The sequence below is a fragment of the Calonectris borealis genome, chromosome 5, assembly GCF_964195595.1.
Source record: "Calonectris borealis chromosome 5, bCalBor7.hap1.2, whole genome shotgun sequence".
Taxonomy (NCBI): domain Eukaryota; kingdom Metazoa; phylum Chordata; class Aves; order Procellariiformes; family Procellariidae; genus Calonectris; species Calonectris borealis.
The window spans coordinates 26,317,485-26,331,867 of NC_134316.1; the positions used below are offsets into that span (position 1 = coordinate 26,317,485).

At 40.9% G+C, this 14,383-nt stretch overlaps 1 protein-coding gene across 24 annotated transcripts in view; it reads right to left on the reverse strand.

Moving 5' to 3' along the window:
• Nucleotides 1–14,383, reverse strand: part of TTLL5 (tubulin tyrosine ligase like 5) — a 144,676-nt gene that overhangs the window by 55,211 nt on the left and 75,082 nt on the right. For 23 of the 24 annotated variants that reach the window (XR_012673861.1, XR_012673860.1, XR_012673859.1 and 20 more), the window contains one exon: nucleotides 4,632–4,786. Coding sequence is in view for 16 of the 24 variants with exons in the window: in XM_075151487.1 (XP_075007588.1) it covers nucleotides 4,632–4,786 (155 nt within the window). In the remaining 8 variants the exon portion in view is untranslated. Of the gene's footprint in view, nucleotides 1–3,507; nucleotides 3,580–4,631; nucleotides 4,787–14,383 lie in introns of all 24 variants that reach the window. The other variant, XR_012673866.1, reaches the window with a different exon arrangement.

Sequence of the window (14,383 nt, forward strand, 5' to 3'; positions counted from 1 at the left end):
AAAAACAAGACTGTCCCATCAACTGCTCACCCTTCTATCATTGTGAGAATCACCTTGCACATAAGCACATCTCTTGGCTATTCTAGTATCACTCTTCTCATAGCTCTTCAGAGCCTGTCTAGTCGGGGTTCAAGCCTGATTTCTTATTTTACATTCCACACCTCCAAAGTTTAAAATAAAAACTAAAGAAACAGTGAAGCCACTTTCACCTTCCCTTTATGTCAGATGCATCAAGCTGCTCGTTTGACACGAAGGATCCAGACCGGTAAACTACAATTAGCCTGTGATAGTTGTCTGGGGTCTTTCTGGCAAAACTCAGTTTCAGTGGAAATAGAGAAGCCACTTACACCAGCACAGAACAAACTCTCAAGAGAGATCAGAGACTCATCCACACCCTTACAAGTCCAAAGGATATATACTTAGTATGATCAGATCAGAACATCTGAAACCTAGAACATGTAGGTACATGTACCCCTAGCAGTAAATGAAACCAGCATGAAGCAGTAGTAGGCACTAGGTGGGGAAGGAGGATATAAAGTACCCACTACCCAGCTGAGGCTAAGGAAGGCCAGTGATTAAAAAGAAGGTCCTGGTTTGGGAGACTGCAAAAGCAGTATAAGATTGTCAGGGGATGTGGCACAGGGTTCTTAATTTGTGAGCTGGGGTGTGCAAGAGAGTGGAGCGTACAATCATTTTTCTGTGTAGAATTTTTGGGATACAAATAAATACATATTTGCTATTAGAACAGGCACAGGAAGCTAACGTTTTAAGTGGTACTGGATTTCCTGCACCCATATTGTTCAGCTGATTTGCACATGAGCAGTAAACATACCATTCGATTCTTTCAGGCAAGGAAAAATAAAAATGAAAATACACAAAGCAGAGCTTGTTTGGGAACCTGGACATATGGCAGGTATGTGCACACAGACCATGAAGCCCTGAGCAGCTGCCGCTATTACTACCACTGAGAATGACACCAGAGCAAATTAAACTCAGAAACCCTTAGACGAGAAAATTGAAAAAGTCTGGTTTTATACAATTTAACCCAGATTAGACAGCCTGCCAACGAAACATCATTTCTCGATGAACCTTGGCTGAAATTATGGGCTAAGAAGTATTTTGGGCATATCAAGCAATGAGAAGAGGAGAATCCCTTGTTTCTGACTGCAGTAGCCCTCCCAGGCTGTCTGGTATAATTTCGACTGCCATTCTACCCTCTGACTGATGACAGGGAAGCTTGCTTGCCTGCCTCCCCTAACCAAGTTAGATAAATCTGTCAGAAGAGCCAAGGAAAAAATATGCTGAGTACTTCAGAAGAGCTAGGCTGGTCTTGTCTTTAGGTTTGAGAAAGATATTGTGAAAGACTAAGAAGCTAATGAAACAGAGGTCTGAGAAAACACTGACCATTTCACTGCTGAATTCTTGCCAACAGACAGCCCATATGAGTTCTAAAAGATGAACCTGAGCAAAGATGGCTGCTGTTGAATCCAAGGTGCCCACTGAAAACACAGAAATCTGTACCAGTTAGAAAGAAATCTTTTCACTAGCTTTGGTCCAGGTCTTGGAGATTAAGTGACCTGCAGAGCCCAAGTTATTCTCTGTCCACAGTCTTTTTCAAAAAACAAGTGACACAGCAGCTGCAGATTCCAGCGCCAGAAGCTTTTAGGAATGTCTACCATCCCCACCACTAGGGATTATGCAACTATTTGCCAACAGGTACTCAAAAGTTAGTTTAGGTTCTGAATCAACAAGCTTCATTCTCTTAAACACCTGATGTTTTACCTTTATTATGCCACTGAGAATGCTTTAAAGAGAATGCTTTTTCAAGAGAGTTCTAGTAATGTCTTAGTTTCAGTAACTGGGAATTAGTTTCACTGGATAATGAGGAATCACTTTCATATTTGTTGTCCTTAGATTACACTACTAAAATTGTGATAAAAATTATATATGGGAATCTTAAATACTTCTACTACAAAACATGTAACCACATTTAGTGCCTTTACAGCAGAATGTGAAAGGGTGACAATCCTGCCTGATGGGTAGAGTGAGAAGCAGAGATAGATGAAATAGGGCACTGGGACAGGACTAGGGTTAAAGAACGAGAGAGCAGATTTGGTATAGCCTCAATCAGCTACAGAGGGCAACAAAGGCAGGGCTGCAGCAAAGGTGGCAGAGGCTGGCAGCCATGTTACGGTAGTCAGAAGTAAACCCATGTATAACTTGGAACGTCTCACCTCTTGTGTAGCCCTGCAGGCTTCTTTGTCTGCAAACTCAAGATCTCCTTTGCCTTTTGGCAAGCAGACTACTGATTTGGCACCTCTTCTCATAGAGCAAAAGAATTCAACAAAAGAAGGGAGAACTTTTGAGAAACATTTAGGTAAGTCAGTATGGGAGAGTGGGAGTTAAAGGAGGAAGATTTGTCAGTAAGAATAGCCTGAATTCTATAGATTGCAAGCATCAAAACAAAAACAAACTTCAGCAGCAGTAAAATGGCTTCGATTTACCACAGAGCCATACAAAAACTGTAAGGACTGAGTTTCAGAGGCAGATGTTTGAACTGGAGCCAAGTGCAAGCCAGATAAAAGACCCATTTACAAAACATTTCCATCCTTGCTGAATCCTACAACTGATAGACCAGAACCTTAATGGAACAAAACAGGAAGCTTTTTTTCAAACAGTCATCCAGCACTGAGCACCGGCTGACACCCCTCAGATGACCTTCTATGAACTGCTTGCTCCAATGTAACAGATAAAGTAGCAAAAAAGGCATTGACAATACAAGATAGCCATCTCCATATATCATGACCTTGATATTCCTTTTCGAATTCTCTCATTAAATAAAAGTTCACAGCCCAAGTAATCCAGCACTCCCTCAAGTATCCCTTTTTTTTCATTTCCAGATTTACATAAAACTTTCAACTCCCGGTATTCTGGCCATTCGATACAAGCATCCATGAAGATAAAGTAATTCAATAAAGGGTCTCAAGACATCTTTCTGTCTCTTGCTCTGAGGATAAAAACAGAGCAACTGAAGTACGGAAAGACTAAATGGTTCATAAAAGATTTGAAGATGGAATCTTATACCAGCTGTGGCCAGACAATTCTGAAGTACTTTTGGATTGCTGCACAAAACAAAACAGAATTTCTAAAGGCATTAAACTATGCATACGATGCTAGATGAGGCAGAGCCTTGAAAGTCGTTCAGAGTGGATTTCTGGGCATTAACTGGTGGGTTCTCAGATCTACAGGTAACATATAACTGAAATGGTTTCAGAGCAACGTGGTAATTACAGTGACTTCTGCAGAGTTCTGTAACAGAAGATTTTGACCATGAGTAATCCTTTTCCAGCTATGTCTGTGAGTCCATGCAGAGGTGCAAACAGAGTTGAGAAAGGACTGGAAGCTCTAGGACAGCCTGCGCTCCGCTGCCCTCTCAAGCTATGTAAGAGAGGAAGGCAGTTTACACCTGTTGGATAGGTTCTTTATTTGGATTAGGTAATAGCTCACCCGGCTGGGCTCCAAGAGCAGAATCACCACCACCTCTCTCAACAACTCTAAACCCCAGAGGCAAACATTGTGCTGGAACAGAAAGAGGCCAGGAATTCATTTCTCACATTCCTCTTCTTTAGGCAGGATGAAAAGCAGTGACTGACGAAATAAGAACAATTTTACTTCAGCTTTCCAAATCCCATTCCAATCCTCCTATTGAAGGGCCCATTTGCGAAAGGATGACCACTCAGGTCACATGCCTTCTGCACTGTGTCTCTGCCTTTCTCACCTCCCTCCATTTTCCAGTAGCATTCGGGCACTAAAGACAAGAGTCAGTATTCTCATGTATACAGTGCTTTCCAGTCCTAAACTCATGTGTTGGAGAAGCTCTGCCTCATTATTCTACTTTAAAAGACAAAAATGAAGGCTTAGGCAAAGGAATAAATAATATTTACTGAAATGGCAAAGGAAAAACTCAAATCTCCAGCAGTTCTGGGCCTGTATTCAGCCTAGTCTACTGCAGCAAGCTCGCCTTGCTCCTGGCTTCCAAGATCCAGAATCCTTACAGTAAATCTTGCTGCTCTTTCAATCCCAGGAAGAATGGTTTTACTGCAGAATCACAGTCCTTTGTCCCGAGTCCCATGAACGTATCAGCCATAAATGTAAATTCCAATGTCCAAAATTAATAAAGACCATAAAGAAGCCATCTGAAACTTTTATAAACACTGCAAGATGCTGGTCTATCTCTGAACAATCTAAACTTGATATTCAAGGAAAAAGCATTAAGATGAGGCCTTGGTGGAGATTTCTGCAGTACCAGGTATAAGTTTGCATTCTGCATATATGTCTCAACATCAGCAAACCTAAACTTACAGATGCAGGGGTGAGAAATTATCAAAGAGAAACAGGTATTTCCCTTTCTTTCTACATGTTCATCCATGCCCTTATTTCACCATGAACCTGCCAGCTCTGGGAACACATCTCTATTTGCATAGGCCTAGTTTCTAGGATAGTCCTGAGAAGAACCAGTACTAGGCCCCTAGATGTTATTCCCTGAGCAAGAAGCCAAACACAAATTACGAATGAGCTCCTGAGTGCACTGCATTCTTCTTCAAAAAGCTGGAGCAGCAATTTTAACTTACCTGACTGCTGAAGAGACAGATCTTTTGTCAGCTATATGAGTGTCTGACTGAACAGCCCACAATGACCCTCTTTTGTTGAGTGGTGACCGGTAGCTCTGTGGGGCGGCTGCATTCCCCTTGCTTATAGCTCCACTTGCCAAGTTCAGGTTTGTTAACTAAAGAGGCAAAAAAAAAAAAGACATCAGAAACAATTAAAAGCCAAGAAAAGAGCAAAAGATGTCACTAAGTAAACTGGATAGCATATGTACTAAGAGAAGTAAGACTGCTAAAGAAGGGAAATCTTCAGATGCAGAAAAACTGTGCTTGTTGCATAAAGCAGTGGGAGAGATGACACCAACAGCCACCATGCTTGAGATGAATTCAAGTACCAGCATTAAAATTACAATCCTTCCATTCACAGAAGAACAAAGGAGGAAAAGGACAAAGATGGGACAAAAATCCCAAAGTAAGAAAGCAACATCACATTCCTGCCATGTGAAAAATTAACTCTACATGCACTAATCAAAAGCTAGAAGCTCATATTACACTAAGCAGAGACCAGAGTATCTGCCCAGTCATCATAAGCTATGTCACTAAGCCAGCCATAGGCATCTCTCCTCTCTCTACCCCTCTCTGTGCATACATACAGGCATAACCCAACAGCATATGTACCTTGGATATAAAATTCAAAACCAAACTCTATCACACATGAAAGAAACTTCTCACCCAACCACTTCCAAACTGTTCACACAAGTAAATACACTAATTAATGATAGCCTAAAATCATGTTAGGTGTATGTTTGTTATATTAAGCTCTAAAGAAATTATCTATGTGTTTTTAAGCATATAAAATGTATTCCATTGTTTCTTTCTTTGAGCATTCCTCTGTGTTGCTTACCTTCTTGAAAGATCAAACTCTGCAAGCAGACACTATCTGTTGGTTTATTTAAGAAAGCCTAAATACATAACATAATGGTATCTACTACAGCAGTGTAAGTATAAGTTTACATTTGAAAAAAAAAAGTTTTATGACTGTTACAAAACACTACAAAGGTTGCAAAGCTAAGATTCCCAGTCAGGCATTGCCAGAATTAAGTTTATGACTGCCTTGAATTACATAATGCCATGCTGCTTTTTAGGAGCACAGAATAGACCTGGTTCTGCACCAAGATTAAGGTCATATGGCAAGCAAGACTTATAGGTATTGTCCCTGCTCGCTTCTGTGGCAACTGGAAGGCATATAGCCAATGAGACATAAGACAGAGACAGAAAGAAGAGTCTAACAACTAGCCCTGCATCTGCTCCAGATCTCAAAGGTGATGCTTATTAAGTCACTTAAGTGTGACTTAACTTAAGCATAGCTTGTGAATTCCCAGCTTTGAGATCTTAATGCTCTTTTACCAGAATTTGTGCACAATTACTCAAATAAGTACATACCAGCTTCATTTCAACACGCTACACTCATACCTACAATAGACTTGTGCAGGACTGCAGACTTCGTATCCTCTGATTGAACTCTGGAACATGAACTAACATTGCAACTAGCAACACAGTAGGTTGCCACTCTTTGTGGTTTAGTAGTACATGGCATCTAAGCATTTTGTAAGTTCAGAAATCTTAACTCCTACTTCAAGTTATGGACAGGATTAAATTATAGTGGTTACGCTCCTGCCCACTTCTGCAAAAGCAACCGCTTTCGTCTCATCTCTTCTCAGCTCTATCCTTTCCTGTTCTTGCTCCCTGTCTGTGTGTCATTATTCTCACCTAGTCAGTACCAGCTTCCACGTTTCAGGTGTTGTTCTCTTTATTCTGCTCAGTCCAGTTTCATTCTTACAGCCTTCCAGCACTGGCCTCCCCACTACTTCTGGCCCCTGAGCCACATAATTTCAGGCCTGGAACTTTCCATGGGAGTAGTTATTTGATCTGTCTTCCCACACTTCTGTTCTTAGTTCCTCTTCCAGTTGCTCACATGCCCTATATCCAAGTGGTTCTAGTTTTATTCCCCTCCTCAGCTCGCTCCTTTTGCCAACCTCTTTGTTCACCCAGTCCCAGAATGCAGGCTCCTCATTGGACCACATTTTCCACACTGCCATTCCGTCCATTTCTATCCTTTTGCCCTCTCCCAAATTATGTCCAAGTCCAAATTTCACAACCTCCTTGTCCTAGCTGTTCTCCACACCTTGGCAGAATTCCCACTCATTCTGCATTCAAGTCAGACAGGTTCCCAGCTCAACACAGAACAGGTCACAGGAGAATGGGGTCTCAAGCCTCAGCAGAGGTGCAAATACAGAGAAATTCAGTTTAGCATCCTCAGTATGGAGGGAACCTCCAGGAAGCTGAGAAGCTCTAGCAGGTGCTGCTGAGTATATTTCACCTGAAGCTTTTCAGATAGTTACTGTGCAATCAAGCTTGGACAAAATTTTAAATTCCAAATTGCTATTCCAAAGCATGGGAGATCCAGAGATTTAAAAGAAAAGTTCTGTAGATATTAAAATACACAGAATGTTTTTCTTTATCCAGCCTTGGTTTTGGCTGGAACGCTTCACCTTGCCTGAAGTGTTCTGAAAACTGAACATTAAGCACAGAAAACATGAGTCCAAGTGGATAAAGTTTCAGAACATTACAAGCAATTTAAAACAAGGTCTTACAGTGGGACATATTGGACAAGCTTAGTAATGGGCAGTGCTACCCATCTTATACGGAACACAGCATTAGGTGTCATTTTGGTGCCTCTACCTCACCCCTAAATGTTGTTGTCTTCTGTAGAATTTAATTAAAAATTAAAGCATTTTCATTGCAATAACAGAAAACTTCAAATTAGGTTTAGTTCTGATTGTGCCAGGCACTATACAAATACCTAACAACGACAGTTTCTGGCCACAAAGAGTTTATTGTCTGAAAAGAAGCAAGAATGGCCAATGAGGCAAACACAGAGGCCAACATGGTAAATGAAATAGGATATATACAATTCTTAGCTTGTCAGCAACAGTCATCACAACTTTGCTAACACATTCAATGTGTGAAATGAAGATGACTTCATCCAATTCTCTCCCCTCATCCTCTTGATACAAAGAACCATTTAGTCTGATGAATTACCACCTCACCCCTGCTCTATTAATGCAATATGCTTTCCTCTCTAATACTGTATCATTGTTTATTTGAAAGCTGTCTTTCTAAGCAAAGCAGGTGAGCAAATAGCTTAGCATGGGTAGTAGGGACATTTCACACATTCCAGATAGACAGGTGTTTAAACTACAGCAGAATTAAATACAGGCAAGGGATTCGGAATGAGGGAGAGAACACCAGCAAGAGTATAAGGTTTAGCTGCAGCCAGCCCACCCAGATGAGTGTTGCTGCTTGTTAACTGTGCCATGCGCTGAGACATTTCAGCTGCTATAATTAGCTTGCCAGGATGTTGCCTTGGTGGATTGCCAGGGCACCCCCAACATATCTGTGCTCAGCAGAGTGGCTTCATTTTCTAGTTACTAGTCTAGTGCACCTGATGAAACTGTATTCTTCCTTTTATAGAGGCAAATACTTAGCAGCAAATCAATTGTTACTTTGGCTTAAAAGAAGAGAAGGTATAACACCTGGACCAAAGCAGATACCAAAATCTCCATAAAGAATAGCTTGCAGCTTCAGAAATTGTGGTAGTGTAAAACAAAACAAAAACACAAAACAAAAAAAACCCCACCACAATAAAACCCAAACAAACAAAAAACCCCCCAAAAAACCAAGAAAGGCAGGCTAGCGGGGCTCAACAGGGAAGGTGGTTATTGGTGTGGATCTACAAGAATAAAGTTAGTTTTCACATTGAGTTGTACCAAGATGGGTTCAAACTCTCCTGGTTGGTAAGATTCCTGTTTTTCACTAGCAGTGAGGGACTTCAGAATATTTTTTCTGACACAGACAGTATGACAGGAGACCTGTGTGTGCTGCACTGCATGCTTCAAGCATCCCTATTTCAAACATCTCTCCTCACATCAATATGTTCTCTGTGGAGTCCGTAAAAGGCAAGATAATACACAGCTAATATCTCTCATGAGAGAGTGATTCATAAAGTTTTGCCACAATTTTTAAATTATTGGGGACAGCAAAAAGGTCACAAACTGAAAGGAACATGCTGAGTGAAGAACGCAATGGGATAGTAAATCCCGAAAAGCTCTCATGGAAGGAGAGGAGCCCACTTGATGTACTTCTATTTATTATTTAACATTAAGAAATAGGTGAGGGAAAAACATGTGGGTTGTCACAGTCATATCGATAAATAGAGCCTTGTGTTAGAAAACCTAACAGCACATATATGTACTGTTATACTTAGTTTGATACAATGCTAATAAGCCAAAAGACAAATTATTGCATAATGCCAAAATGCTCTTTTTCTTTTTTCCTTTTTTTTTTTAAAAAATTTTTAATTGTTACAAGGTAAGTTTATGACTGCAGTAACACTTGCCTTCTTGACAGCAGAGACACGTAAGCTTAAAAGAATTGGTCTCTACGGTCTTGCTTTATTCAGAGAAATTTATTTCTGAATAAATTCAAGATTGAAAGCAAGGCCACAACACAGAATGATACCCGAAAGTGCTGGATATAAGAGTTGAGGATTTTGGTTTTGTTAATCTGCTTTATAATTTAAATAGGAAATACAAAATCTCCAAATACAGATAGGAAGAAAGAAAATTCCAGGATAAAATTTGTTTCTAATGAATAGAATCTTACAGACAAAGACCCTTTGTATTGTAGGTTTAAGAAATCAGAAGCAAGAGTCAGAAGAGAAGCTTAATATCTTTCACATTTCTGATCTACATTATACTATTCTTTCAACAGTTTCCCATTATCATATTCAAGAACGTTTTTCTATAATAAAGTGAATATTTTCATTTTGATCTTGTCTAGCTTCAAATAAGCTAAAGCAGCAAATGTTAACAATGGCCAAAAATTTAAAAAAAAAAAAAAATCAGTGCTGCAGATCAGCCTCCACAGATTCAGGAAAAGCCTCCTAAAAGCCTGAGTGTTTCTCTTACTAGTTTGCAGGAGTCAACCAGGGTGAATAGGGACACACCACCACTAGAAGTTGTTACTCTGCCCCTCTTGGCAGAGAGTGGAAAAGTCACTTAAATTTTCATTACCAACATCCTGAACAGCAGATCCTGAGTTTCACTGGTCAATGTGTTACAACACTGAGCAAGCCATGCACTACAAAAAATGCCTCCTTCACACTCCCCAGTTTTAGTATTTTTCTGCTAGAGGCCAGTCATATCCTGTTGCCTATGAAGTACGGGGACTGGGGATCTACAAAGTCTAAAGACCATTTCTCTTACTTGGAGCCACACTTGCATCCTCTCCAGTTCACACATCTCACATTTCCATTTGGACCTTTCTGATTGGTGAGGAGGAAAAGGGATCCAGAGTTCGAGACATATTTCAAAGATCAAGACTAAAAGGTATGCCAAAAGAACGCAGTCATCACAGGCCTACTTTATTGCCTCTTCCAAAAAAACCTTCAATATGATAAAAAGGTCACAGTCTGAAACAGGAGGAGACCTAATACCACAAAGTTTTCGGCACTATGTACCCTATCAGCAAGTTTCAAAGGTATATATGAACATCAACAGTTCACCGAGAAACCTTTTCCTTTAAGGAAAGATTGGACAGGGATCATGGTAAGACACACGTAAGATCACTACTCCTCTACCTTATGACCAGACCAGAATCTTTAGGTTTTGATGCCTCAGACAGGACAAGATGACACTATATCATAAGCTCAAAGGAAACATCCCATTAGAAAACTGAAAATGTCTCATTTGTAATATCTTCTCCTTTGCCTTTTGATGTATTTTTTCCTGTGTGCTCACTTTGACTCCTTCAGTCAAACCCTAATTTTCCATATTATTACTTGCCATTCATCCAATGCCATCTTTATCCAATAGTATGTAAAAGAAACATTTCTTTTCTTCCATTACCTAGCTTCTGTAGTCACTGTATTTTCACTTGCCAAGACTTGCTTCTGAAGCTTTTGAGATCAGTGAAATATTTATATTCCCGGGAACAGAGGGGAAGAGCTAACAACTTGCCATCCAAAAAAAAAAAAAAAAAAGAATTTTGCTGCCTTCTTTCAGTTACATTTTTCTTCTTTCAGCCTTCAGAGATGACTATGACTAGATGTTACAACAATATAAATATTCACTGTTAATCTGTCCTCTCCCCAGTCTGTGTGTTGCATTTTCTTAGCTTCACCACAGAGCTCGCATGTACATCTGTGATCTAGCGCAGGCTAGCATGACGTGGTCTAACAGAGCACCCAGGTCTTTCAGTACTATTGGAAACAGTCGACCTGCCTTTCCTTCCTTAATGCATCGAGATACTGGAATCCAACAAGCCATCCCAGTATGGGAAACATCACGGGATCTCAACCTGCCTCTTTCCTTAAGAGGCAAAGGAAACCCCAAACCACAAATCTCTAGCACAGAAACACTTTCACTGTCTTAGTAGTGGTACAAAATATACCTACTATGAATTCCTTGAAGAAACCATGTAATACAAACAGATTTTTCTAGGGCCACCTTTTTGTTACCCAGGCCAACTTGCTGACCACACCCCATACTAAAACACCTTCATTTTCTGTACAGATTTGAATTTGCAGGAGCAACCAGCCAGAAGACGGGAAGAACTGGGGCTAACAGGCTGGGAAGTGTGAAATCTGTGTGAGTACCAAGGCTGATCTGGCCAAAGGCCTGTGACATTCCTTCTCTGCTCGCAGAGCTTACCAGCTTACAGGATATACATATGCATACAGAGCACAAGTGTTCCAGTCTCCAGATAATGTTCCAGACAAAGACCTGCCAGAGACATTCCTGGGAAACCTGACAAACTTGCAAATTCCTTTGTAGTGTCTCCAGCGTATGCATCCATTTAACAATGAAAAAAAAAAAACCCCAAGTTAGTGCTGCTGCTGTGGATGGCTGAACTCCCCTGTTCCTTCTCCTGAAAAAGTCAAGCTTTCATTTAGACACTCTCTGCCTCAAAACTTCCCAGTGGGAATGATTTTGATAAGGCACAGTCCTGCCAAACACTTGATGATCAGGGTGTAGTTTTTCCCATAACATGAGTTCTGGCTGCTCAGCCTGGCCCATTTGGTGACTCTGCAGATCTGCAGATGTTGCTGCATCATAACAAAAGCCTCTGCTCCTATTCCCTTTGGAGCCTCAGAGCAGAAGGGGTTCAATTCAAGCACTGCAGAAACTACACTGACATTTTCACTTCCTACAACCTCTGGTGAGACGAGTTATATTACTGCTGATGCTACAAATCAGTAGTATTAAAAGTAATTCCAGCTCCTGTGTGAACAGCCTGGGGATGAGGAGGAGATGGGGGCCCTGCAGCAGTGCAGAACTGTGTGAAACAGGAAGGAAAAATATCCCTCAGACTTCACCTCCTGGCTTCTTGCTCCTCTTCCTAGTTACAGTAAGATGCCTTTTTCCTTTACATTTCCCTTCCTCTCCATCAATGGAAGGGTAAAAGCCAACCAAATGGTTACATAAGGAAAATAAATCTGATTAAGACTCAGATAAAGTGGGTTGAGTCAAAGCAAGAGACTAATACTGAAGAAAACCCTTTGGTGGGGAAAATATCCCCACCAAATTTCTGCAAATATTTGCTGCACCCTGAGTTTCATGGTCTTTTTGCAGTCACCATGTTGCGCTGCTCAGGTCTAGAAGTGAAAGAGCTGATGCCCACTGGGACCCATACAGTGTGTTTTGGTACACTGGCAGTTTGCTTTGTGGCACTTTTCCTCTGCTGAGGACAAGGCAGGCCAGGGTAGCACACTGTGTAATTGAGAAAGGTAACTGAGGAGAGCTGTGGGTTCAAATATTGTTGTAGCTGATGTTAAGCTGAAGCTCCCTATTCTGGGATTCCTGTGGCATATTATTCCCACAAGGTCACTCTGGGGTGCTGTAAAGTGCCTGTTCCAATTCTTCCTCACTCCCTCTCCCCTGTCCTAAGGTTTAGTAAACTAATCGGCTTCTTGCTAATTTCCACCTTCTGTCCAAATGAAAAATGTAGAATGAGAAAAGTGCCCCATCCTCCTATGGATCTGTCAGCATGTTTGCAGGAATCCTGGCTGCTGGATCTGCAGCGCAGATCAGCTGCATAGCAGAGATGGAGGCAGCTCAGTATAGCCCTTGCCTGGGTGGTCTGATGTTATCCCTGTGATTAAACTCCCTGGCTAGAAAAATTGGAGCTATTCCTAATGATAGCTGGGTCCTGAAATCTCACACTCTCCCTCACAGAGAGGGGCAGAGCTCCCACCAGGCTTCTCCTTCTCCTTCTCTTCCTCCTCCTCCTGATGAAGCTGGCCAATTCAACACATTCTTCAGTTCATTAGCATTAATAACTACAAAGCACTACAGACTGGTAGATATCAACTGCAGCCCCCCACACCAGCCAGTGATAGGGACCTCACACAGATCCAGCATTGCAGAAAAAACCCTTCTTTTTACCTTACAAGCATATTTCAGAGAGAAAGTTTTTTCTTCACAAAGAAAAAACACATGCATATCCAGGATACAGCTACCTGGCTCTGCATCTACACACGTGCTGTGCATTTTAATGTCCTCCCCATAGAAAGTCCCGCAATACAAGCACACAAAAATATATTATGCTAAACACACATGAAACAAAGACTTTAGGATTAATGCCTGGTAAGGAACACAGCAGAGGGAAAAGAAGTCTGGATTATTTTGGTCACAGCCTTCATCCATCCCTCCATCAGGAAAGGCCAATGGCTAACAGTAGGTACAGATGAAAAAACCCGCTTAGTTCAGGGGTCCAAAAGTAACATAGCAGCCAGTAGGGTCCCTATATCACAAATCAAGGCAGGAAAGGCAATTAAGTCCCTATACAATGAAAGAGGCTTACTGAACTGTATCTTCAGGCTTCATTCCCCAAGTCACCACCAATGCATCTGCTGTGATTCTCCAATAGTACTGTTACTATCTTAGGCTCATGGTAGGCAACGGGCAAACTGAACAAGAAAATCTCAGGACAATTGAAAAATTGAGTGGAGTATCGTTAACACACTGACAACACTGCAGGTGAACCACTACACTACACATACTGACAAAGACATCATCACTCTGTAAAAACAATTAGCAATCATTTGCATGCCACAACTAGGGAAATCGCTAATTTCAGATACTGATTTCCTCACAAGTATCTCAGTAGCCCACCTATCATAAAGGAAATATTTAGCTACAGTAAAGCAATGTAGCAAAGAAAAAGTCATAAATATGGAAGTGGCAGCATAGCACACGTTCCTCAGTATTAAACACAAAAGGTCAGTTCAGAGCAATGGCCCAGCAAACTCACTATCCTGCCTGACATATTTCAGAAGATGGCAGAAATTTTAGTTTCCATGCATCTAACTGAAACATCTTATTGATAAGGAAAATTAATTTATTATATGTTAAAACCTAGGGATCTATCATTTGCAAGATGCTCATTATTCTGTCTGAGGTAACTACGGCCCGTTAAGCTTTCTGCCTTAATCTTGTTGCAGGAAGTTTCAGAAGGTAAGTATATTCTGTAACAATAACTATTCACTTTTATTATCAGTTTTTACTCTGATGTCTTCCTACTAAACTGACTATTCCCTTCTTATTATGAGAAACATGACTAAAATTAACTTTATTTACCTTGTCATCCACCGCTCTGTATAATTCCTTCATACCTACCTCCACTCTAAACAAACTTAATATTTTAACTTCCTCGTT